Source organism: Panthera leo, chromosome B3 (assembly GCF_018350215.1).
Source record: "Panthera leo isolate Ple1 chromosome B3, P.leo_Ple1_pat1.1, whole genome shotgun sequence".
NCBI lineage: Eukaryota > Metazoa > Chordata > Mammalia > Carnivora > Felidae > Panthera > Panthera leo.
In genome coordinates, this window is record NC_056684.1 from 68,477,305 (window position 1) to 68,504,664 (window position 27,360).

Below are 27,360 nucleotides of genomic sequence, written 5' to 3' on the forward strand. Positions count from 1 at the left end.
GTGCTTTCCAGCTGCTGTTGATATTGGCCGCACAGCACCCCGATGTTCAAACGCTGTTGGTTGGCAGGGCTGGCTTGGAACAGCTCAAGCATCTCAAAAGTATTGTATTGCTCTGTGGGCACCTCACTAAAGGTGATGGCTGATGGCTAATGGCTGATGTCTTTCTCTATCAGAGAAAGTGTTTGAAACCTGGGTGGCTCAGTCAGTTAAGCGTCCAACTTTGGCGCAGGTCATGATCTCACAGTTTGTGGGCTCAAGCCCCGCATCGGGCTCTGTGCTGACAGCTCTGAGCCTGGAGCCTGCTTTGGAGTCTGTGTCTCCCTCTCTCTCTGCCCCTCCCCTGCTCACACTCTCTGTCTCTCTGTCTCTCAAAAATAAATAAATGTTAAAAAAAAAATGCAGGGTATGGAGGAGTAAACTTCATATGTGGGGGACATAGGGTGGTGGGGAGGGGGTGTATGAATCTGACTTTCCCCCCGTACCGTCCTAGAAGCAAGGTGGTGCAGTGTAAAAAGTACTGAAAAGTATTAGGCTGGGAGTCAGGCAATCCAAGTCTGGATGCCAGCTCTGTCACTTACCAGATGTGTAAGTTTAGGCAAGTAACTTAACCTTAGTTTATTCTGTCCTAGACTTGATGGGAGAACTAATAAAAAAAACAAACATCAAAGTCTAGTGTCTGAAATCTGTCTACCAACCTACCTACCTGTCTTCTCTCTCTTTCCTTTCTTCACACTCCTTCAGCATTTAGCTATCTATCCCTGAGGTCAAGGATTTTGGCTGTCATAATCAATGTTTTATCTGCAGACCTGGATGAATTGAATCCTAAGGTGGTGAAATAATTTGATTACCCGACTACAGCATAATTATTGATGATTTTGGGGGGAATCTTAGAGAATGGAAGAGGATTTCACATAGAGGTGAATGTCAACTTTCGCCACACTTTAAACTGAAACCGTAGGGTGAGAAACTATAGGCTGAGCCCCAGAATAAATCCTGGACTGGGTAATTAAGCAGCTCCCTTTTGAGCACACCAAAGAAATGCAAGGATCACCAGGAATCCAAGTAGATGTATCATGGTGTTAGATGCTTCTGTTCCATTTCCTTTTTTGGTGGAGTTGTTTGACTGATAAAGCAAGTAGTATCCCATCTATGTATCTTGGTTTCAGTAGAGTATGTGAAAAAGGCTTTTGTAGTCTCCTCATGAACAAGAAGATATTTGAGCTGCAAAATAATATATTTAGAAAAGTTCTTTACCTCTTAAATAATCATAAACAAAAATATAAAATTACCGGAGATGGGATCTAGCGGTATGCCAAAAGTACACCACATCATAGTTTAGTGATAATTAGCACTCTGGATGGCATAATATAGATTCGAAAATATCTTTTTTTAAAAGTTTTTTATTTGGGGGCGCCTGGGTGGCTCAGTCAGTTAAGCGTCCGACTTCAGCTCAGGTCACAATCTCGTGGTCTGTGAGTTCGAGCCCCACGTCAGGCTCTGGGCTGATGGCTCGGAGCCTGGAGTCTGCTTCCGATTCTGTGTCTCCCTCTCTCTCTGCCCCTCCCCCATTCATGCTCTGTCTCTCTCTGTCCCAAAAATAAATAAACGTTAAAAAAATAAAATAAAATAAAAATAAAAGTTTATTATTTGTCTTGAGAGAACGAGAGAGAGAGTGAGCAGGGGAGGGAGGAAAAGAGGGAGAGAGAGGATCCCAAGCTGACATGGGGCTCGAACTCATGAACCGTGAGACCGTGACCTGAGCTGAATTCAAGAGTCAGACGCTTGACTGACTGAGCCACCCAGGTGGCCCTATATTCAAAAATATTTTAAAGGACCAGATAGGGGCAGGAGTTAATAAAATAAATTAAGAAGAAATTTTTTTTAAAGTTGGTACTTAAGTACTCGGACATGGCCAAGACAGGAAAGGTTTGCGTTAGGGGTTCATGTGGGAGAGAAAACAAAACAAAACACAAAAGTCTAGAAATTCTAGTTAAACATAATCCTAATAGGTACCATTGGTGCTGTTTCAAAGCCAGTCGGCTATGAGGCAGCGTGTACAGATTGTCCAAAAACAAGAGGAGAGCACTGCAATCTAGGAGGTAGAAGACAAACTGGAATGCTCATACATTAAAGATAACATGGGCTCTGAAAACCATGCCACAGGTAATGGTGAGGGGGAAGAGGGTGCAGCCAGAAGAAGGGAAGTGTGGATGGTAGGTTACAGAAGGGACCATGACATGTGCCCTCCCATAGGTGGAGGGCTACAGTGTGCAGAGGGTTTGAATGATTCTGGGCAGGCTTCAGGAGAGGTGTGAGGGCCAAGATGTAGCTCTAGAAGGAAGCAGTTTGGGTACAATTTAAGAAAAACATGATTTTTCTTAGCATTTCTTGGTTTTTTTGAAGATGTTAAAGAAATCTCTACACCCGACATGGGACTCGAACTCACAACCCCAACGTTAAGAGTCTCACGATCCACGGACTGAGTCAGTCCGGTGCCCCACCATTTCTGATGTCCAGTAGAAAATGTGGGACTGGAGCTCAGAAAAGGTCTTTTAGGCAGAACCAAAAGAGAGGTCATCCGCGAGGCAGCTGTGAAATCCGTTAGGGTTTCTAGTGTCCTCTGCTACCGTCAGCCCAGAATTGTCACCCATACATCTTCTGGTTACTCTTCATACTAGGTCTGGATCTCTTCCTAGAGCCCCTTCTCTTGAATACTTCCCTTACCCTGGAGCTTCCTGGCCAGCAGACAGAAAGTGGCACCCTGTACCCTCAGCTTTAGCCAGGATCAATCCTACAGCCCCCAACCCTGGAAAACCACCCAAGGCTGGGTGGCATGTCAGCAGCCCAAGGACCTGGAAGAGGCACATACTCCTGTATCCCTTTTAGAGTCCACAGGACTGCACCTAAAGTTTACATGAGGGCTTGGCAAAGAGGAAGGGTTCTGATGCCACCTGACCTCTGAATTTCGAATGGAATGGGGAGCCCCAGAAGCTTCCTGAGGTACAGGGAGCCCTTAATCTGTCGAGCAATAATAGGGGGTTAGTAAAATGTACTCATTAGATTTGAAGAGGAGAAGGGGCTCTCTCAAGGTGAGGAAAGGGCTATCCAAGGAGTTGCAAACTTTGTTATGAATGGGCAGCCACCCTCCATCCTCACTGCACCGGCTCTCTCCCTGCCTCTCTTTAGATTGTAGGCACACCTCTCTCTGCCGTCCTCGGTTGGGGGTCCGAACAACACACTGGGGTTGGAGCAACGCATTCGTGTCCCAAACACACACGCACACACGCGCACGCACACACACGCGAGGGCAAAGTGGGAATAGCGAGAGGGCTCTGACGCCCAGTCTCAGCATGCTGGAGCTAAGCAACTGGCCTTTGTTTGTGAATCGGAGCAGGGTAGGGGGCACCCTCTCGTCGCTGCGGAGCGCGCGCCTTGGCTGGGCGCGCGGCGCGGTGCGGCGGTGTGCGGGGGAGGCCCCACCGCACCCCACCCCCCGGGTCCCGGCGCCGCCCCCGCCCGCTCCGCGCGCTGGGCGCTGCGCTCTCCGCCCGGCCCGCGGCCGCCGCGCACTTGGCTGGGGCGAGAGGCGAAGAGGGGTAGGCGGGCTGCTTGGTTGGCGTTGGCGCTCTGCAGTGCAGTGGAGTGTTAGCCCAGCTCCCTATATGGTCGGGGATTAGCTCGGCGCTGCTGAGGCTGAGCCAGGAGCGGGAGGAGGAGGAGGAAGAGGAGGAGGAGGAGAAAGAGCGCAGCAGCAGCCAGCGCACGCCGAGCGGCTGCTGGGGGAAGCAGAGGCGCCGGAGGCTGGGGCACCGCCGACGCCTCGGGAGCCATGGCCGAAGGGGGAGAAGGAGGCGAGGACGAGATCCAGTTCCTGAGGACTGTGAGTCTCCGCGGCGGGGGCGAGCTGGCGGGCAGGTGGGGAGGAGCGCGGAGCGGGGCGAGGAGGGGCTGCGCTGCGCCGGGTGCCCTATGCCGGGTGCAGGTGCCCGGCGCGTTCTCCGCACCCGCTGGCTGCAGAGGCGGACCAGCCACCCACCCGCGGGGCCGGCAGCGTTAGTGTGGGAAGGGGCACCTTCTCTTGCCTGCCCCTACTTCCCCTACCGCCACCCCCACCCCAGACCTCCACCTCCACCTCTACTGCTGTCCAGGCAACTTGCTACTTGATCCGGAACCTTTGATGCCCAAACTTCCAGCCAGGGTTTGCTCGTGGTTGCCCTAACCTGGAGAATCAGAAGTGGAAGATCTCGCCCCAGAGTCGGTCCGCTCTTCCCCCCCACCCCCGCAACACTCCGCCCCAGCCCCCTGCCTCCTCCGAGGTGCCCCCACGCGCCCGGGAACCGCCAGAAAGATTCAGCGGGGTAGGGGCGAGCGTGGGGAGCCGAGTGCGAGAAGCAGGCGCAGGCGCTCGGTCCCACTCCTGGTATCACTCGGAAGGGAATTCACCCAGCGCTACCCCTGGCACGTTAAGCCCCGAACCGGCAGCTGCTGCTGGAGCGTTACTTGACTGCCCAGAGTGTAGGAGCCGCGGCTTCTGCTGCCTGCTCTCCCGAGCCCCGCAGGACGGGGAAACCCCGGTCTGTGGCTCCGCGTCACTCAGGTCCCCTTCCTGGCACCGGAGGGCGCTGCTCCGCCCCAGATTTTAGGGGAAGTGGCTGGGGGGCGGGGATCTATTGTAGCCACATCAACCTTGCCCCTTAGGAGTTAACTGAAAGCCTTTCGAGGCCGACTACAGCTGGGAGGTGTGGGGGGCATTGAGGTGCGTCCCAGCTCCGATTTAAGCCAGGTGACCTTGAGCAAGTCGCATAATCCGCCGTTCCTTGCCTCAGTTTCCTCTTGTGTAAAATGGAGAAAATATAACCAGCGTTTCAGGGTGATAAGGATTAAATGAGATACTGAATGTCATAATGTTTTGCAAACTGTAAATTGCTCCATAAGTGTTAGATCATTTTAAATGCGCTGTCTAGCTCTCAGGAATTACAATGAAATTCTTTCTTTCCCTCTCCCTCTCTCCTTCTCTTTAAGTGCCCCCCTTCTGACCTGGTCTCTGAAGATCATAGCTTAGGTCTTGTCCCTCTTTTGGACCATTCCCTCCCCTTTTCCAAAGCCCTTGACTTTCTCTTCCAAACATGGTTCCTCTATCAGGGCTGGGAGTCTCATTTGGGAGACTTAAAGGGACCCACCACGCTACTAATGCTACCTTCTGATATTACAGAATTATCCGTTTCTTCATCCTGGATCCAGACCCCCTCCTCATCTCTCACACTGCATTCAAGAGCTCAAGACGGCTTCACATTTGGCCGCTTCTCACAGCCCTTTTGTTGTAAAGCTGCCCGTTCCTTCCAAAACCCTGTGGAATCCCCAAGCTTTCCTTCTAACAGGTGTCCTTGATGTTAGCTGGGTGATACCTCCTGTACTCCGTGTATTGTGTCCTCCTCAATCAGTTGTTTCTTCTGCTTGCTATTAATGATCTTGTAGACGTTGCTGACTGAAGAAATCCCCTTCTGACAGATTGGGTCAGTGTGGAATAGAGGGCTGAGAGGGTCGAGGTGAAATCCTGGTGGTTTTCTTGAGATCTCCACCCTCTGTGTTTCTCGTGGCTTCTGTGGTCACCTTCCCTGACATTTCTTCTCCATCAGGTGGTGTAAGTGGGGGTTTTTTTTGGTATGCCTATAACCAAGACTTACTGTAGAGCAATGGTTCTTAAATTGTGTATGTCTTGGGTGTCCTGCCCCAGAGATGAGAGCAGTTGGGCTCTTTTTAATGCCTATTCGTGGCCTCCTGCAGGGTTCAAGGACCCAGGTTAAGAACCTCTATTGCAGATGTACTGCATGTCAGTTATGGCTTCCAGGGAGAGCTGGAAGTAACCATGGGAGTGAGTGACTTCACATGTGGCATTATTATTCCTCTTAGTAATCGCCTGGAGTGTTTTTTAGGCGTGTTCTTCAGTGACCCTGTGAACATCTTCATCTGTGGTTTATTGGGGGGGGGGGGTGGTGGGGAAATAGGCAATGAAACTGAGATACAGGAAATCAGGTAACTTGGCCATGGTTGCCCAGAGAGTTACTAATGCTCGTCATTACATAACGTTCACTTAAATCCCCACCAGAGCCTGGTGTTGAGCACTACTCCAGAGGCTGTGGTCTTCAGAATGTACTGCCACTGGAACTCCTGCTTTCTGACCTGTGACACTCTTCTCTATATATCCATGAATTAGACACAGTTATTTTTGCAAAACTGACCACCATCAGTTTTGATTCGCACAGAATTTTGACTGCTTTTAGGGGAGTCAGGAATCCCAGGGCTGAGCTAGAAGTAGGATTTTCTCACCTTTGAACATGCCTGGGTTTGAACTCCCCCACCTACCTTTACCTTAGAGTTTGCTGCGTTTCCCCAAACAATATCTTTTAAAGCATTTTGGCCACTTGTCAGTCATGTAATACCTCCTAACCTTCATGTTGTCCTGGACCAGAAGGTGGTTGATACTTGATGATGGAGAAGAATCCTATGTTTGCAACCAAGAACTTGAGGATTGCCATTCCAGACAGCAGAGGCTTTTAAACCTACTTTTAAAAAATAGACCATGGGGCGCCTGGGTGGCTCAGTTAGTTAAGCGTCCGACTTCAGCTCAGGTCATGATCTCACAGTTCATTAGTTTTAGCCCCACCTCGGGCTCTCTGCTGTCTGCAAAGAGGCCACTTCGGATTCTCTGTACCCTTCTCTCTGCCTCTCCCCGACTGGTTCTCTCTCTCTCTCTCTCTCAAAATAAATAAACTTAAAAAAATAGACCGAAGAATAGCACTGTGTTGAGGGTCTGTCAAGTTGTCGGTGGTTATGGTATCTTGTTTATTATGATAGTGACAAAAATAAAAGCAGCTGGAGCTATCAGTAACATGAAATGGGCCAGGATTACTGCAGTGATCACAATAGGTGTGTGTACTGGGGCTTTGGACACTTGCTAGGAGGTGATGTTCACGTTCGCTGCATCCTCTGGTACATCTGAAGCCCATTCTCTCCAAGGTAGGGACAGTCCCTACACAAGGGGTTTGGAAGTGCAAGCACATCACGTAAACTAAATGCTCTTGCACCCCAAACCTTAACCTGACTGTGTAAAACTACATATCCTCTCTGGCCTTCTAAAATCATTGGCAGTCATTCAAGTCAATGAGAGAGAGAGAGTCAGCCAGACAGATAGCCGAAGAATTTTCTTTAAGGCTAAAAATTTCCCTGCCGCTGCTGCTGGCAGTGGCATCATCCTGCCTTCCGATTGTTCTTGCTGACGTCGCCGGTGTCACTGACGTGGCTCCGAAGCTGCTCAGAAGGAGATAAACCTGCCAGCCACTCATCTGAAAGCAAGAAGTTACAGTGAGAGAGGAGTGACAATTACCGTATCTCCAGACGGTTGGAGCGGCTGGCTCTATACCAGGCTCAGAGAGTGCCAGGGAGTAGCTGTTCTCTGCTCCCCCACCTCCCTTTGGCTACAGTTTCCATTGAAAAAGAAAGAAAGAAAGAAAGACCTCCGAACCTCAGCTTGTTGTTTTAAAAACCCCACAGCTTCTCCTTGCTGGCCCCCTCGCCACCACAGAGTTAACTGAAACAGAACTCAAAGTGAGGGAGACAAGTGTTTCCCTGAGTTTCAATTAAAGATTGGTCATAGATGCCTCATTTAGCCCTCCTTGTAGAAAGTTGTCCTCTGTCTAAATTTGCAGCTCTCAAGGGACAGGAGAAGGCATTTGTGCTGAAGATCAAGACAGCTCATGTGGTCTGGGCTCCTCCCTACGGGGTGACTAGGACAGATCCCTGAATTTGAGCTGTGGCACCAAGTGTGAGCCCAAGTCCCTCCACAGCACCTTGTCCCAGGTTGGGAGGACTGTGAACCTGCGCTTGGTGGTTTATAGCTTCTGGCTTGTTTCTCCCCTCGGTGGAGTCCATTCCCGGGGCCACTGCGTGATGCCACTGTCTTGCTTTCGGGAGCTTTCTCTCGAGGAGGGAGGTAGACATGCATGACTTCTTCCTTCCAGCACAGCGTGTCAGGGTGACAGTGAGTAGTAATGGAGGGAGCGTTAGAATGCAGACCCAGATACCCAGGCCTATGCTGTTGGTGAACAGAGCTGGGCTCTCCTGCTGAGTTGGGTTTGATGTTTAAAATGACAGAATTCAGACTATCCTCACAGTCTGGGCCTTCTTGCGTCACTTCCCACATTCCCAGTCTCTTTCCCCTTGGCTCTGGAGAGCTGATCTTATTAAGGAGCTGTAGCGGAATGGCTGGACACCCAGTGTCACCTCCTTTCCAGGGAAATGCCCCAGGGCGGGGGGTGGTGTGTATGAAGAGGAAGCAAGGTCCTTCTCTCAAAGAAATGAACTTGCATCAGAAAGGCTGCATCCTCACCAAGGGGTGGCTCCCACCCACGAGGTACTGATTGCTCACAGCCAGGGGTTGTCCTGAGGGATCTGAAGCTGCCGAACTCCAGGGTCACGAGGTGATGGTGACCGTGAACTTGGAAATACTTGGAATGTGTTGCAGCCTGTGCAAGAGGAGTGAGACCAAGAACAGGTGTGCAGTTGAAGGTGTGACTGATGGAAGAAAGGTGTTTCTGACGTCTGTGCGTATTTTGTCTTATGCTGATATGATTGGTAACAGGATAAAGACACTTCAGTGCAATACGTTTTTCAAACAATTCATTCCTTTCCCATTATTAGTTTAGAGGAAAAACAAATATATTTCTCCCGTTCCTTAGGACTGATCTGAGGAAAAAAAAGTGTTGAAAAAAGGATGGGAGGAGTTTATCTGGAGAGTAAAATACTATGATAATTATTTTCGAAGGGTTTGTATCAAAGTAGATCTTATTATGTCTGTCTGTATTTATTTGTCTCTTTTGCTTGTTTTGTGATCATTTGTTTCCACTCCTTCCTGGGAAGGATTTTTTAATGTCCTAATTCGGTTTTTCCTTTACCTTACTACTTAAAGAGTTTTGAGTTCAGAAGCCACATTTTCTAATGACTTGGGATCCTTTTGAACGATTCTTACCAATATCATTGTGTAGGCAGAAGAGGTCCTGTGTCTTCAGAAACCAGTCCTTTAGCTCCTTTCCCACCCTTCCACAGCCTTGTAAACCCTTCTCGATTATAACTCGGTCTTTAAGCTACCCTTGATACAAGATTTATCCAGTAGGAGTGAAATGTAATAAAACATAAAAAAAAACTGAGCATAGAAGCAGGAATTCTTAATTCCAGACAAAGCTCACTGTGACCTTGAGTGAGTCATTTAAGAAAACAGGTTTCATTTCCACCACTGTATGGAGATAGAATCTGCTTTCATGGCTTCACAGAAGTGTAATGAAAGGCGTTGGTAATTCTAGCGATACCCCAAATGAGAGACAAGGGTGTGTTTTGTAGGATATCCTCATCGTGTGTCTCTTGCATAGGACATCAGCCCTACTTGTGACCGGATCTTGTTGTTGAAAAAGCAACTCATTTTCTCTTTCTCTACGATGCCCCTTGCCACAGGTCTCACCCTCTTCTCAGAGTTGTTACACTGTCTCCAGTGTTGGCTCAGCCCCGGTGTTGGGAAATTACCCCGCTAAAGCAAACACCAACTTACCTCAAGTTATTTGACTAAAAGGCTTGATTGAGAAGGCAAGTCATTTGGTGCAAGAGCCTTCAAAAGGCCAGGCAGGCCCCCAGGATTGCGGCCACCAGACAGAACACTCAGAGTTATTTTTTGCCCTCTCAGAAAATTACCAAAGCTACGACTTCCCACAGGACCACCTTTTATTATTGAATTCCATTTCTCTTCCTTTCAAAGCTACCTTCCTCCTTCTCCCCTCCCACTTCTTTTATGAGCCCCTTCTTCCTTTCCCCCAGAGCGTTGGGACCAGCTTTTCTATGAAGCCAGCCCTGCTTTTCCTCTGGATTTTGCTGCTTCAGTCACGTCTGTTTGGGGACTCAGGGCCGTTGGAAAGTTCCTTTTGGCCGCACCTGGATGAAGCAGATGCTTTTGTGGTGGGAGCCCAGCCAATGCTGAGGCTGCCAGGTACCACTTCTCCCCAGGGAGCCACGTCCAGTCTTCGGGGCTCTGGTGTCCTCTCAGCCATCTTCTTGTTCGGAAGCCGATGGGGTATTTTAGGGACAAAGACATTTCTAGCCACTGCAGTTTCCTTTGCTTCCGTGAGCTTTGCCATCCTAGCACCTCTTCAGTTCAGAGACAGGGAGGAAAAAGTGCTGGCACTTGGTCCTGACCCTGCTCCTGGGAGGAGCCCTGTGAGGTGCCAAGATTATTTTTCCCCCTCTTTATGTCATTTCTGATTCCCGATTGTTAGAAAACAAAGTTCAGATCGGCTCTGAGACTGATGATGCAGTATTCAAAAATAAAAGCTGTGCCTCCTCTCCTCACATGCACCTCTCCCCCTCTCTAGCCCGGAGCACATTGCTGACGCTACAGGAATACACCGGGCTGTTGTCCTCTTCGGCGGGTCGCAGCCCTGCAGGTAGGAGGCACTGAGACACAAGGCTTCCCCCTTTTTTCTTTCACCTTCTACCTCTTTAGGCAGTGGGCTCCTTCTTGATTTCCGGTCTCCCGGCCCCCACAGGGGCTTGTCTACTTGAGGAGGTCTTCTTTTTGTTGGATTCCATGCCCAAGAAGAAGGAAAGCAAGCATTGTATCTTCAAGTCAGATTACAGAGAGATTCAGAAATTTCGCTCAACATGAGCCATCCCCTCTGGGGTGACAGCTGCTTGCTGCTGCTTACTTGAGGAGTACAGAGGAGTCAGGAGAAAGCTCTGGAGACAGAGCAGCTGCTGCCTGTGCAGAATCTCGCAGGCCATCAACAGTTTTTCTACGGAGTTCCGTTTATGTGTGGTTTTATGCTGCAGGAACCAACCAGCGTGATGAGCAAGGCAGCACAGTTTTAGAGGAAGCGCGAGACTGAAAATCTGGGTTGGTGTCAGTGTGGACATGACCCACGTACAGAAGGCTTGCTTTCCTAGTCTGTCTTTGGAATGAGGCATTCACTCAAGAAATGCCCTCTATCAAAATACTGAAATGCAAAATTGTGAGCTCAGCGGGTGCCATTAATGATTAGCATCGTTAACAGCCAAGCAGAGCCAGTTCCTGAAGGAATGGGAATTGGATCAGTGAAAGATGAGAGCGTCTGGGAACATTACTGAGAGGGACAAGCCTGAGTGAACATGCACTGGGTCTTGGGAAGCCCTGAGTAGGCAGAGGAAGCATTAGGGCACAGGAGTCTGGACTCTGGGGCTGCTGGCACAGAAACGCTCCTCTTTATCCACTTATGGCTTCTGATCAGAGGAGAGGAAGCTTTGAGTTACAGGAGACAAAGTGACCAACCTCAGGCTAGGCATTGGAGAGAGCACTACTTGCAACCAGGACTGGTGTACGAAATACTTTGTTTTTCATAGTTCAGAATCAGAGGCAATGGTTAGAATAAGAAAGTCTCAGATTTTTATGAGGTGACTCTCCATCAAGGTGAGAGCTAAGGTGCTGCCAGCACAGAAACGCTCCTCTTTATCCACTTATGGCTTCTGATCAGAGGAGAGGAAGCTTTGAGTTACAGGAGACAAAGTGACCAACCTCAGGCTAGGCATTGGAGAGAGCACTACTTGCAACCAGGACTGGTGTACGAAATACTTTGTTTTTCATAGTTCAGAATCAGAGGCAATGGTTAGAATAAGAAAGTCTCAGATTTTTATGAGGTGACTCTCCATCAAGGTGAGAGCTAAGGTGCTGCCATCCTGAAGTAGAAAAGCATTCAAGGGACAAAAGTCCATTATCCATGATCGTGTTTGTTGATAGGTTGCTCATCATTATCCCAAGGAAATGCTGCAGAATTCCTGAAACCAACTTAGACCAGTTCCTACTGCAAAAAAGGGAGGATGCCAAGGAGAGCTGCCTGTCTCCCAGTAAGAGCAAATAGAAAAGGCTCTTCCTGGAAGGTCCATGCTTCTCAACAGACCAGTGGCAGGGCCTGGCATTTCGTCTCTGATAATTTCACAGTTGAGTTCTCTAATGGGCTTGAGCAGAGAGAGCTAGTCAATGGGACTACGGGAAGAAATGGAAAGTTCTCCATCCCTGGCACATAAATGTGCACGCTGTAAGAAGTATCAATTGGGACAGCTGTACTCTATGCTGTGGACCAGATCCAGACTTTAAATAATGCTAAAACAATGCAGGGGATCCAGTGGGCCACAACTGCACATTGAACCAAGAGCTGAATCCTGAAGGTCAAGTCAAAATAGAGCAGCTACTCCTGGAGGAGTGTAAGCCCCTTATGAGCCCTTGCATCTGTCTGTGATCATCATTGTCTGTCATTCAGGACACGTGGCTGTTGTTCTGAACTATAGCAGTGATCCACCCTCAAGTCGACCTCTCTTCTGTCTAGGCTGGCCAGAAAAGGGGAGTCCAAGAATAAACCATAGCAGTATCTTGAACGAATCTCATTTCTTTGCAAAAGGAATTTTAAGATGAAAAACATAACAGAGTACACCGCGGTCCAGTGGGTAAACTCAGAGCTAAAGCATTTGCTCTATTTGGTGGCATTTCTGTCACCAGATGCTGTAGGATTGTCTGCCCTTCCCTGGGTTTTAGTTCATCCATTTATCAAGGCATGGTGATAATGACTATATCTCAGGGATGCCTTGAAAATAGGATTGAAGGGACTCTGGGTCTCCTCTAGGAAAATGAGGTATGTATATATGGAGGGAGTGGCTTGGAATGAAAGTTGCCTTGTTGCCCAATTACCTTAAAAGGTTCCTATCAACCTAAAGTGGGAGCCATAGACTATACACTCCAGGAATACAAGGGCTTTAAATTCAGTCTGTTCTGAATCCCCAAGTATCTTAACATCACAAACTTAAACACTTTGGGGGCCAGGTAGGTAACTAAATATATGAATCAGGCTTTATTTGCAAAGAGAGGTGGGCCTGATGTACACATTCAGGTAAAAAATTCTTGAACACTTCCAGCCAAGCAAAATACCCCTGCAGCAGGATTGTGAGCTGCTCGCCAGCTTGCAGGCATGGATGAACCCTCACATTTTAAGTGCATAAGCTGCCCAGGATGCATGAATATTTTTATGAGTAGGATGAGGCTCACAATACACATCAAGGTCCTTGGATGAGAATGTCAACATAAAAGACAGTGTATCATTTATCACAGTGCATAAAAGACAGATGGGCAGGAAGATAAATTAAGAGGCTTAATAAATGATAGACTTGATCATCAAAATGAATTCAGATTGTGCTAGCCTTTAAAAACCCTTTAAAATGATCACATGGATATAGATATCATGAAATTTGAAGTAAGCAGGGTATCCCCTCGATGTTTATTGACCAGCTACTCACTGGCCCTGACCACGTTGCTGGCCTTTACATAGATGAATAAGAAAGATATCTTAACGTTTATTGCCTCCATTGCTGGAGGTCACGAGGGGGCTCAGTCTTGTTTTGAGGTAGCAAGGGTATCAGTCATTTCAGATCAATGTATAACAATTAATTTAAGTTTTCTGTAACTCCATGGTCCTAAAATAACTCTTACTAAAATGTGTGACCTTGGGGAGTTTCGTAACTTCTGTGCCTGTTTCCTCATGTGTTAAATGTGAGTGATAATAGTGTCTGTCCCAGACGGTTGTTGTGGGGATTAAATGTGTTAATCTGTGTTAGGTGCCTGGAAGAGTGCCCAGCATCTAATAAGTCCTCAACAAATATTAGCTACTAATACTGTCCCAACAAACAGCATCAGCATTGACATTAGGCATACTAGCTATTCCAAATGTCATTGCATGTTCATTTTATTAAAAAAAAATTTTTTTTAGGGGCGCCTGGGTGGCTCAGCCGGTTAAGCGTCCGACTTCGGCTCAGGTCATGATCTCACGGTCTGTGAGTTCGAGCCCCGCGTCGGGCTCTGTGCTGACAGCTCAGAGCCTGGAGCCTGTTTCGGATTCTGTGTCTCCCTCTCTCTCTGCCCCTGCCCTGTTCACGCTCTATCTCTCTCTGTCTCAAAAATAAATAAACGTTAAAAAAAAATAAAAAAAATTTTTTTTTAACGTTTATTCATTTTTGAGAGACGGAGACAGAGCACAAGTGGGGGAGGGGCAGAGAGAGAGGGAGACACAGAATCCGAAGCAGGCTCCAGGCTCTGAGCTGTCAGCCCAGAGCCCGATGTGGGGCTCAAACTCATGAACTGTGAGATCATGACCTGAGCTGAAGTCGGACGCTCAACCGACTGAGCCACTCAGGCTCCCATTGCACGTTCATCTTAGAGTTGAAAAGTACAAAAGGACAATGCCCTGTGATCATTCTGTGGTCTTGATTCCTGGCATTCTGCTTACCTATAATATGATCAGGCCTTGTGACTAGCAGTGAACCTGGAATGGACATGACCTCAGGAGCACAGATGGATGGGTCATTTCTTAAGTGCCCACTTTGCAAAGCCTCTTGTTACAAGTGAATGGGCAACATGATTTTTGGAGACTCCTAAACACAGACAACTCATCCTTGGTTTGGGGAGATTTTTTTCTTCAACGTATGTTTTAAATGTGGAAATACGCCTTTCTGAGAATTCACTGTATTTTTAGCAATACAAGGTCATCCCACTATAAGGATCTGGCTATGCACCTTCTCGATCCCTTCTCGTGACTAAGGATGCAAAGCATGAACCTAAAGTAAAGCTTGATTCTTATTACATCCTTTGGTGTCCTCTTCTCTGGAGGGTCCTGTTATGGGGAGTGGTCCAATCATCTGCTTCTCACCTTTCCTATCAAACATTATTCCCATCTTTTCTTTCTCTGCTTTCCATGGAATTAAATTGGATAATGTTGGCTATGTAATCCCTATTAACAGTTTTCCTGTCCCTGGATGAGAGTATATGTTTACCTGGTTAAAATACTCTACTTCTTGTCAGTGACAGGTGTATAGGATGTCTACGCACATGGGCTGGCTAATGGCACCTTCGTTTTGACTAGATAATATCACCCTAGTTGGCTCTTTGTTTTCACTCAAAAAGAAGATCTGAAAACTTAACTGAAAACAACTGGGCGAAGTAGTTGGGAAATTTAATTAAAAGAATTAAAGCAACATTTCCCCAAATAATAGAGAATGGTTGGGCTTTTGATTTCCTTAAAGTAAGGAAGCGATTGTTCTTGGTGTTTAATCATGGTGTTTGAACAGCAATATATTTCACTTTTTTAGTTGTGAATAAAAACTAAATTGTATGGATGATCTATTTCATATACTCCAGCCTCAGTTTTTTAATATATAGAATGGTAGAAATCATAACTAATTCTCAGGGAGGGGTCAGGATGAAATGACCAGACTCCAAGATTCTCCAGAGCAAGGCCATATTTTATTACTATTCGCTGCCTCCTTCCTTGTAAAATCTGATAATGTCTGGCACTTGACGATGTCCTCAGAAATCATACTTTATAAAATATAAAACGCTGTAAAGATGTTGCACGTGCATATTAAAAACTGGGCAACGGTGAAGTCTGATTATGTATATATAGAGCTCACTATTATAATCAAATAAATTTAAGATCAAAGTTGTGAATTATTTAATTTTATACATAAATATTATTGTACTGGCTCATAATTAGGCATAATTGTACAATTCACATAAATGACTATAATTAGTATAAATTGTGCCTAGCCAGATCAATCTTTTAAAAAAAAAAAGATTAAAAAAGAACTGAGTATCATAGTTCTTTCTTTCTTCTTACTGACCCTAAACTTGATGGTTTCTCTGGTACCACATACCATTTTTAGATTGCCACCTGTAGTGTCTGTTAAGAGAGTGGTTAAGAGCTCAGAGTGAGATCATGATGTGAATTCTATATTTGTCATTTATAAGCTATTAAACTGTCAGGACAGTTTCTTCATCTCTAAAATGGGGATATTACTAGCTTCTCACAGAGCTGTTGAGATAGTTAAATATGGTGATGTTTGTGGAACTGTCATGAGCACAGAACCTACTCATACTGTGCGTATTTTGTTTTCCGTGCTATACTCTGCGATTTGACATAGTGTGTATTTTAATGGTAGGTCCTACTGCCCAGTGGCTGGGACTCCCTTTGCCATGGCCCCGGCACCCGTGCTCAGCCACTGCTTCAACCAGCCACCTGGGATCCCGTAGCAGCTGCTCTTTCATGATAGGGGAATTGTTGGGGGGGTAGAAGATGCGCTTAAAACTGTTTGTTTACTACAATTTCTAACTCAATTAATTGGAAAAAATAGAAATAGCTCTTCCACCTGCTCTTCGGAAGACTTAGCCAAATGAAAACCTGTGGGTGTGCACGTGTTTCTGCTTGATTTTCTGAACACGTGAATGAAAAGGTTGCAGTCCCAAGTCTCGCTTTTAATGAAAAACAGGAACCTGCGCCTGACCCCCAGCTGTTCGGTAGATGATGGCAAATATGTTGACTGATCCCCAGGTTTTGCTCTGGTCTCAGGTTGTGCTAAGTGCATGGTATTCATGGTCATGTCCTGATGAGGCCTTCAGAATACACATAGGAAGGCAAATAACTCACAAAGCCAGGGAGGCTCCTAGGTCTAGTCTAAACTGCTAAAATCAAATGAAAATTAAAAAGCAGGTTCACTAGAGGCACCTGGGTGGCTCAGTTGGTTAAGTGTCTGACTCTCGGTTTTAGCTCAGGTCATGATCTCACAGTTCGTGGGTTCGAGCCTTGCGAAGGGCTCTGTGCTGACAGCATGGAGCCTGCTTGGGATTCTCTCTCCCTCTATCTCTGCCCCTCCCCTGTTCTCTCTCTCTCTCTCTCTCTCTCTCTCTCTCAAAATAAATATATAAATAGACTTAAAATTTTTTTAAAAAGCAGGTTTACTGGGGTTGTAGAGTCAAAGAAATTTAGGGTTAACCTCTCTCTAGCTCATAAGTTCGGTATATAATATGTCATTGGGGAAAATATGGTCCTTTTGCTCCAGACATCCTTCTCAACATATGACAAGGTACATGGAATCCCTGACATTCAAAATACTCCTGGAGATTAAGGCATTATCTCCAAGGCAAACATATTGTCTGGGGGTGGGGGAGTGGATTTAGATGTTGCTGTATGTGCTCCTGGATTATCAAGTTGTCCAGGAATAACACCTTGATCTGGTAATGTGGCATTCAGGGTTGAAAGATAAGCAATGGTCACCAGGGCACTGGCAGGTTCAGTACCCGGTAGGTAACTTTGGATTTCCTAGAGAAATAGAAAAAGGGAGGATACATTTAAAAAAAAAAAAAAGGCACCTAAAGGATAAATATAAGGAGAAAGAGGCTAAGCATCACTAATTTCATAAGTTTCACCCCATTGTTATTTTGTAGATGCCAGTATCTTAGATGGAACTCAGTGTGTTTCATTAAAGAGGAGTGATTCTACACTGATGTAGGCAAAATGTGTGTCATCATGAAAATAAACCCAATGTTACCATGGAATCATCCAGGCTTGGGGATACGGGGACTAATGTCTCAGTTTCTGACCTCAGTGGCTCATATGAAGTCAGCCCATGAACACTGAGAAATAAGAATGGCCCTGCCATCACACACATGTGTGCCTGACTCTCAGGACCAAACATACACATGGGACATTTCTAGGTCCTTCTGGAAATAGAAAGTGGATATGGGATGACGCCATACATGTGAAACACATATGTGCTCTATATATCTTTGATGCCAATTTGCTAATTATTGATATTTTTGTAGTTTTTGTGTTTCTAGATGTTTGCAAAATGATGCTTATTTGAGAAACAAGAGGTTATTTTGATGTTTTTCCACCTTAGGAAAGATTTGTTATGTTTTAAAATCTCTAATCTGTACCAGGTACAGACCAGTAACCACTCCATATGCCCCTTTATTTCTGTGAGATTCTTGAGTGCTATCAACAGCACATACCAGCTTCCTCTACTGGCATGTGAACCTGCAGATTTAAAGCAAAACTTAGCCAGTGTTAACATCTGCAGATGAAAGAAAGTCATTTTATTACTAGTTCAAATTACTGGATAACTCAAGATTGATTTTTGTTTGGCTTTGTACTTTATGACTTTCATGTCGCTCATCTTGTTTTTACTTTTTATTATCCCTGTTTCTTCTTAGTGCTTGTCCTCCTTTAAAACCTCCTTCTGGACCTTCTTTGGAAATTTCCTTCTGTAGGTCCCGAATAGGACTGTGATGAGGTTCCTCTTTCTTTCTTTATATGAGTGTATTGAGGACTATTTGTTTTGTTTTGTTTTGTTTTGTTTTTCAGTGTCTGAAATCTGAGCTAAATCAGAGCTAATCCCTTTCTAACAGAATCATGAGACATTTATAGCTAGATAGGGACCCGTGACAATCATCTATGAATTTTTGTTTTAGGAAACTGAGATCCTATGTGTTATCCATTCATTCCTTTACCCAACAGGCATTTGTTGAGTGCTTACTATGTGAAAGACACATGCTAGGGGCTGGAGAAGATTTAAGGTGAATTAAAGACACAGTCCTCTTCTCAAGGATCTTCAAGTGTAATAGGGCAGTTTGGACATCTAAAGAATTAACAGTAAAATAGGACAAAGGATGTGTTAAATAAAGGTAAAAGTTACAAACCCTGGAAGGGATAGTTAATTTTGACTAGGAGTCAAGGAAAATTTGAAAATAGGGAGCACTTGAACTGGGTGGGTTCTATAAGGTGTTGGTAGATGGGAAATGTAGTTAAAAGGGCATTTCAGATACAAGGATCATCATAAAGTAAAACCCAGTGTGTGAGAGTCTGTGACATGTTCAGGGAACTATAAAGGCTGGAACATAGGGGTTACATGGAAGGCTTTTGGGAGATGAGACTGGAAAACTTTCTTGGGAGCAAGTCAAGATGATCTGGCCTTTTTTCTTTAGGTAATGGAGAGCTAGCTAACGTACATATAATTTATCCTAAAGATTTCCAAAGATATGCTTATGTTAATTTAGTGCAGCAAGGTTTTGGTAAAGTAGGATATATAGGTTCTGTAAGGATGCTTTTGCATTGTTTTTTTTCAGTTCACAGTTGCATGTCTGATGATTTGAGAATCTAGGTGGCCCTTTAAGGACAAACACAGGCCACTTAAGCAACTGCATGTTTGCAGACTAGACCCCAGATGCGTGAGACCATTGGTGAGGCAGAACATCCACTGATGGGAAACGGGCCTGGCCCCAGAATGGAAATAAAGAAGGGTCTCATGTTGCACCTAAACCTGTCTTCATGGGATGAGGACTATTCCGCAGCTACAAAAGGTGATTTACTTTGCCTCAGGCCAGGTGGTTTGTGGTGACATTAAAAGAAATAGGTACTTCAGGAACATCTAGAAAATAGAAACTGATTAGCCCTGAAGGGCACTTAAAGGCTTTATGGAGGACTGTGGTTGTTAAGTATCAGCGGTGTCCCTTATACCTCAGACTGTTAAACTTTGGCCCCTGCATTCCTGCCAAAGGCCATGGCTTGTCCGTGGAGCACATAAGCCCCCTAAAGGCACAGTGGTAATATGGTGCAACGCTTTCTTGAATAGACATTACAGACCTTACTACCCTGGTTCTTGCCCTTTTGTGACTTACCATTTGGTCACATCCAATACTGAGGAGAAACAGAAGATAGAATTCAAATCAGCACATTTAGATTATTTGTTTAAAATTTTGCTAGAAGTTTAGTGAGGAGCATGACTGCAAAATAATTGATAATTATTGTGGTCTGAACTAAATAATCTGGTACTTGATCATATTGTGCAAATTTTGTTTTGTGGTACATAAATCTCCCTTTCTCCACAAGACTGAATAGCTCTCAGGGTGCAAGGTCTTCTTTATTTAGTTAGTTTGATTTCTCAGGATTCCAATCAGTGCTGCTTCACATACACAGTGGCACAGTGATTTCTTGAATGATTGTATATACACACACACACACATAACACACACCACATCTTTTTTATCCATTCATCTAGACAGTGTGAACTTCTGATGGAACTGAGTCTTTTTCCATAAACTCAGGGATTTGGGGTTTTTATTGTTATTTCTGGTGTATCTCTAATGGCCAACATAGCACAGCCTATGGCATGTTCTGAATAAACCTTTATAGAACAACCTAATAAAGCAGAATGGAGAAAACAGGAGGAAACCTAAGTTTATGTGAAATCTGATACCTTGTGTTTTAACTAAACTCCACCTCTGGTGTCCACCTGTGTGGTATCATCAATTTCCCTGTGTGGGGTGTGATCACAGCTCTGTCCACAACTGCACTTACCTTTCTAGGATGTTTCTTCTATCTCTTTTCAGACTTACCATTGTTCCCTTGTAGATCTGCTTAATGAAGAGGGCCATCCCCCATAGCATCTTTTTTGTTCCCAGTCCTCAGTTATCCCTTCTTACATTCCTTTCTTCAGATCTCAGGTCCTATACTTCACCTTCAGGTGAGCCCTCTCTCTCACTACTCTATATGGGGTCCTTGAAGTGAATGCCCCAGATAATATTCTCTTTGCTTTCATCAAGAGCTTCATTGTAGTTTTGGGGACATTGCATATATGTGGTTATGAGTAAACCTATTTCCCATGTTTCAGTTAAGATTAATCTGTAGCCTTCTTTTCCAGATGTTACAGAGGTGTAATTGTCATCTTGGACTTTGGTTTGTGGATCTAATGTTGCCATTCCAATGCCTGAATCGCTTTACAGCTTTTTATAAACTAAGATCTGGCATCCATTCAAATACATCTAACCCCATAAGACTGCTTTTTTTCCCTCCTCCTTCTCATGCTTACATATTCTCTCTCCCTTCATCCCTTGGTCGCTTATTTTACATTTTTTTCTCTCTCTCTCTCCCTTGTTTTCAGATGCTTCTCCCTCATTTCTAGCTTTCTTCTTCCAATCTTTCTCTGGAAATATCTGTAAGTACAGGTAGAGTTTAGCCCTGGAATAACCATGTAGGCCAGCAGGGCTCCATGAAAGGACACACAAGGTCAGAGCAGTCCCAGTTGTTCCCTGAATTGGCTTTGTGTAGCTGCCTACCAGATCTGCTCTACAAGCTCAGAGGTGGTCTCCTGCCTCCTCCTCTTTCCCATGCCCACTCCCTCCCCTTGACTTAGAGATTTCTGGAAGATGTGTCAAGCTCATGGGATGGTAAATTTTTTTTCTCTAGCGGTAAGAGCTGTTATATAATTCTAGACTCGATTTCCATGAATGGGTCAGCATCAAATATTGAACTTCACCCCCTAAGAAACTAACATTTTTATGTCCCCAGGGAAGTCACTCACTGAGGGACATGAGTGATGCTAATAAAAGTTCCAAAAGATTTATATAAAAACTACAAAGTCAGGCTTCAAATTTACCGGGAGAATGTACTTGGCTCAAACTATTATATATGCAGGGTTTTAAAATTCATTAAGCTGTTTGATGAGTGAAGAATTGATGATGACAAAAGGAAATTGATGTTTCTGAGAGGACATTTGCATCAGGCTCTTTCATTTTAGTGTAGAAGTATTCCACTTTGGTGCATTTTGATCAGAAGCAGAGCATGCATTGTATATTAGAAGCTGGAGCCACACTCATAAATGCTTGCTCTCCAGCTCTGAATATTCTCAATATTCCTTAACATCAAAATATTTTGCCATCACAACAGTATCTGTTTCTTACAGTTTGACAAATGGTAGTCTTTTTTTTTATTCTGATCTTCTGCCCTTCTTTAATCAGATTTTTTTTTCTGTCGAGTTGTGTGGGTTCTGTATATATTTTAGATATTAGCCCCTTATCAGATATGTGATTTATAAATATTTTCTGTCATTCTGCACGGTGCCTTTTCTTTTTGTTGATGATTTCCTTTGCTGTGTGGGAGCTTTTTAGTTTGATGTAGTCCCACTTGTTTATTTTTGCTTTTACTGCTTTTACTTTGTGTCAGATTCAGAAAATCATTGCCAAGACCTATGTCAAATAACTTACTGCCTGTGTTTTCTTCTAGGAGTTTTATGGCTTTAGGTATTAAGTTCAAGTCTTTAATCCATTTTGAGTTAATTTTTTTGTGTATGGTGTGAGACTGTGGTCCAGTTTCCTTCTTTTGCATGTGGTTGTCCAGTTTTCCAACACCATTTATCGAAGAGACTGTCCTTTCCCCATTATATAGTCTTGGCTCCTTTGTCATAAATTAATTGACTGTATATGTATGGGTTTTCTTCTGGGCCCTCCATTCTGTTCCATTGATCTGTGTGTTTGTTTTTTATGTTTTAATTACTGTAGCTTTGTAATGTAGGTTGAAAACAGAAAGCATGTTGCCTCCAGTTTTGTTCTTCTTTCTCAACATTGCTTTGGCTATTCAGGGTCTTTTATGGCATCTTTGTGCTTTAATATGCCTGTTTGGGTTTTGGCTTTATTTTGGGTAGAGGAGGGTACATTTGATTTAGTGCATTCAGATTCACCAGTCTTCTATAATGGCAGAGACCTCACCTCCGTTCCGGGCACCTGCCCTCCCAGGAGCAGAGCACTTAAGTGACAGAGACTTTTGAAGTTTTATGAGAAGAGTTGAGAGAACCTATTTTAAAGGTTGGTGTTTGGGGCGCCTGGGTGGCGCAGTCGGTTAAGAGTCCGACTTCAGCCAGGTCACGATCTCGCGGTCCGTGAGTTCGAGCCCCGCGTCAGGCTCTGGGCTGATGGCTCGGAGCCTGGAGCCTGTTTCCGATTCTGTGTCTCCCTCTCTCTCTGCCCCTCCCCCGTTCATGCTCTGTCTCTCTCTGTCCCAAAAATAAAATAAAAAAAAAAAAAACAAAAAAAAAAACAAAAAAAACGTTGAAAAAAAAAATAAAGGCTGGTGTTCAAGGTTTTCAGCCTCTTTATCCTACTGCATTTTTTTTTTAATACATTAGAGTTAATTTTTTTTTTCTAGACATACACACTTTGGAACCTTTGGAAGAATAATCTTTTAAAATTGATTCACTCTCCTTCAAATATGTTTTATAATGTTCTTGAGACTGGTGTCACATTGGGTTGTCCCCTAACTCAAATAAATAAAATGCAATAAAATGTTTACTGAAAATGCACATACACACAGATATTCTTGATGCTTAGGACCTTATGTACCTTCATACAGTTAAGGCAAAGTAACCTGTCCTGAAATTCATCTCACCTCTTATCTTATAGCTGTTTTAATTTGCTGATGTTCTTATAAAGTAGATCATTAGCTAATTCCACATTTAGGAAGATGTACTGAAGCATAGTCTGGTTTAATTAAGTAATTTTTGGTAGCAAATTAGAAATAGACTCTTAACTAGAAAATAAAATAGACTCTTAATAGTTTAACTAGTTGGTAGCAAATTAGAAACAGACTCGTAGTTTCCTTGATTCACCTAGTGATGACAATGCTTCTAGCTATTTTTCTGTTACAAAAAATACACACAGACAATATATATTTATACGTTAAATATAGTAATTATGTAATTTTGAATACCTATATACCTAAATAATTCTGCTATGAAAAAACACGTATACAACATACATTTATATTTACATATTGAGTGCCAAAAATAAGATGTCCGGTGAAGTGATCTTTCAAGAACAAAGACTAAATAAAAACCTCTATAGACAAAACAACTCTAAGAAAGTTTGCCACCAACAGGACTTAACTAAAGGATGTGTGGTATGAGAAATAAAAATGATTCCAGAAGGAGGGTCTGAGAAGAAAGAAGAAATGGTGAGAAAAACAAAATGAAACTAAAACAAAGAAAAATGGTGAGCAAGTCTGTGTGAAACAATAACATTAAGTTTTCTGATTCCAACTTGATATGTATCCAAAATTTTGAACAATAATAGCATATAAATCAGGAAGGAGGTGATTGATGATAAAGAATTCATCCTTTTATTCTTGTAGGAGGGTAAAGGTATTAATTTTACATTTTCAGTTAAATATGCAAGTTAAAATTCCTAAATTTGCCTCCAAATAAAGGAAAGAAAACCTCTGTGAAAGAAGAAAAAAAATATAGTGGGGAAAATGTCAGTCAATCTAAAAGAAGACAAATTAGAAATACAAAATCAGATGCTCAAAATAATCCAGATCTAGCAATAGTTACAATCAATCAAATGGCCTTACCATCCAGTTAAAGTCAGAGATTCTCAGAGAGATACATAATCAAAAACAAAAACTCAATTATATACAATTTATGAGAGACATACTTAAGACACAGAAACAGTTTAAACAAAAATATTATCAGAAATGAGGGGCACCTGAGTAGCTCCTTGAGTAAGTGTCCAACTCTTGATCTCTACTTAGATCATGATCTCAAGGTTTGTGATTTCGAGCCGTGTGTCAGGCTCTGCACTGACAGTGGGGGGTCTGCTTCAGATTCTGTCTCTCCTTTTCTCTACCCCTTCTTCCTCCCTCTCTCTCTCTCTCAAAATAAACTTTAAAAAATATTATACAAAATGAATAGTGACACTGCTTATCTTCATATGAAATCAGTTCACCTGGAAGTTGTAAAAGATTTCATTGGTGTATTAATAAAGCCAAAATGGTCTGACTACAGGGGAAACTGATAAATCTACTAGAAGACTTTAACACTTTTCTCGATAATTCATTGATTAAGCAATTAGTAAGAATCTAAAAGATTTGAAAGATACAAGTAATAAGACACTACATCCAACAACTACAGAATACATATTATTTTCAAGCACACGTTAAAAAATTTCAAAGGTGATCATGTACTAGACCAGGAGTAAAAATTTCTAAAAATTTTAGAAAATCAGTATCATACAAAGCTACTCTCTCATCAGAGAACAATTTGGATTAGAAATCAGTCACCAAAAGATGACCTTGAAAAAAACCCATATGTTTGGAAATTTAAGGAACACACTTTCTAAATGACCTGTGAATCAAAGAAATCATACTGGATCTGAGAAAACACTAAGTTCAGAAGAGTTATGAAAATACTAACAGCAAAATTCATGGGGTACAACTTAAGCAATGCTTAGAGAAGAATCTATATCCTTCAAGCAGAGGCTAGCAAACTTTTTCTGTAAAGGAATAGTAAAATGTCACTATTTACCATCACAACCGTGGCACCAAAACTCAGCTTTGCTCCTGTAGCACAAAAGCAGCCGTGGACAATATGAAAACGAATGGCTGTGACCGTGCTCTAATAAAACTTTACTTACAAAAAACTCTTGGGCCACTTTTGGTTTGCTGACCTCTGCCTTAATGACTGATACTAGAAGAAGAACATGGTTGTGATAAATGACTAATCATCTCACTTAAGAGCTTACAAAACAAAAAAGCAGAATAAACCTAGCAAAAGGAAGAGGAAGGAAATGATAAAGAGAAGAGCAGAAATAAATAATCTGTAAAACAAAGCCAAAATCTGATTATTTTAAAAGACTGTTTTAGTCTGGGTGCTCTGGAAAGCAGAACCTTGGGTAAGGTCTGAGGTCTCTAGTACTTTTGTATTTGGGAGGTACAAGCCCAGGGCCAGGAGAGATTAAAAAAGAGTAGCAGAAGCTCAGTGAACGGTCCAAGGGTGGAGCATGTTGCCCATCAGCACATTCGCTCGGCCGTCATCTGGGTTTGACAGGGGAGGGGGTTGGTATCCAGCATAGGTGGGCTGTGTGTAAGAGCCAGAGAGAGAAACCTGGTCAAGAGAATCTAAGAATGCACATGAAGCTTGTGTTGCAATACTGATAATGAGGCTTCTCACCATCCGGAAAGACTGTTGTAACACAGAAGAGAAGGCATGAGTAAACAATATGAGAAACATCACTACTGAATCTCTGATATGGCAGGATTTAAAAGATAAGAAATTATGAACCACTTTGTGCCAAGAATTTTGAAAACTTAGGTGCTAGGTCAAATTCTTAACAGAGTGTAAATTGTCCAAACTGATTCAAGAAGAAAAAGAAAATTCGGTTGCTTCTGTAAACTATTAAATGAAATGAATCAGTGTATTAAAAAATTTCTTCTAAAGACCCAGGGTTTAGGTAATTTTTGTAGGCAAATTCTACAACAATTACAAACAAATCAAACAACTAATTATTGTAATCTTGCAAAGTCTTTTAAAAGAGCATGAAGAGGGGCGCCTGGGTGGCTTACTCAGTTAAGTGTCCGACTTCAGCTCAGGTCATGATTTTGTGGTTTGTGAGTTTGAGCCTTGAGTCGGCCTCCATGCTGACACCTTGGAGCCTGGAGCCTGCTTCAGATTCTGTGTCTCCCTGTCTCTCTGTTCCTCCCCTGCTCACACTCTGTCTCTGTCTCTCTCTCTCTCTCAATAAATAAATAAATAAAATAAAATAAAAGAGCATGAAGAGTAGAAATGCTCCCCAGTGGATATATGAGGCCAGTACCACCTTTCCACCAAAATCAGTCAAAGATTATTTTTAACTGACAGTTTTTTTTTTTTTTTTTCCACGTTTTATTTTATTTTTTGGGACAGAGAGAGACAGAGCATGAACGGGGGAGGGACAGAGAGAGGGAGACACAGAATCGGAAACAGGCTCCAGGCTCTGAGCCATCAGCCCAGAGCCTGACGCGGGGCTCGAACTCACGGACCGTGAGATCGTGACCTGGCTGAAGTCGGACGCTTAACCGACTGCGCCACCCAGGCGCCCCAGTCAAAGATTATTTAAGAAAGGAAAACTACCAAGTTCACCTTTCAGTATAGATGCAAAATCCTAAGCAAAATATCTTCAGACTGAATTTATTGATCCATAAAAAAGTTAGCACATCATGACTGTCTGTTGGTATAGCTGCTTTGGAAAACAACCTAGCATTGCCTGTTAACATGGGACAGTTGAAAGTACACATACCCTGGGGCACAGCAGATCATCTAGGTACAGCCTCTGCACTCATGCGTGGACTCATGTGTCCAAGCATGTTCATAATACAAAGCAACTGCAAACAACCCACACATCCGTCAACAATAGAATGAAAACGTGTGCTTACCATATGTATATTCGTATACATTTGTAGAGAACAGTGAAATGAATTACCTATAGTTACCTGCAACAATGTGAGTAAATGTGAACATAATGGTGAAAAAAAGGAAGTCTTTAAAACCTACAAACATTTGGTTTCTCTTAAAAACAAGCAAAACTAAACAATATTATTTATGGGTACATATGCAGGTAGCACAACAATAAAGGAAAGCAAGAGACTGACTGGAACACCGGCAAAGTAAGGATGGCCACTACCTCTGGCAGATGGAGGAGGGGAGCTGGGGGAAGAGGGCTTCCTGGGTGAAGGAGCAGGCCAAGGCCAGGACTGGAGAAGCATGCTGCCGGTCAGTCTGTAGAGCTGCTGGGGTGTGGCCGAGGGCCAGACTGGAAGGGCAGATAAGACCAGGAAGAGCCTTGTCTGAGATCTTTGAAGGGAAGATTTATGACCGTATTTTGGAGAGGAT

At 43.7% G+C, this 27,360-nt stretch overlaps 1 protein-coding gene across 1 annotated transcript in view; it reads left to right on the forward strand.

Moving 5' to 3' along the window:
- Window positions 1-3,824: 3,824 nt before the first annotated feature.
- RYR3 (ryanodine receptor 3) overlaps window positions 3,825-27,360 on the forward strand; it is a 526,048-nt gene continuing 502,512 nt past the window's right edge. The window contains exon 1 of the mRNA XM_042942518.1: window positions 3,825-3,880. Coding sequence (XP_042798452.1) covers window positions 3,830-3,880 — 51 coding nt within the window. The 5' untranslated portion in view covers window positions 3,825-3,829. The remainder of the gene's footprint in view (window positions 3,881-27,360) is intronic.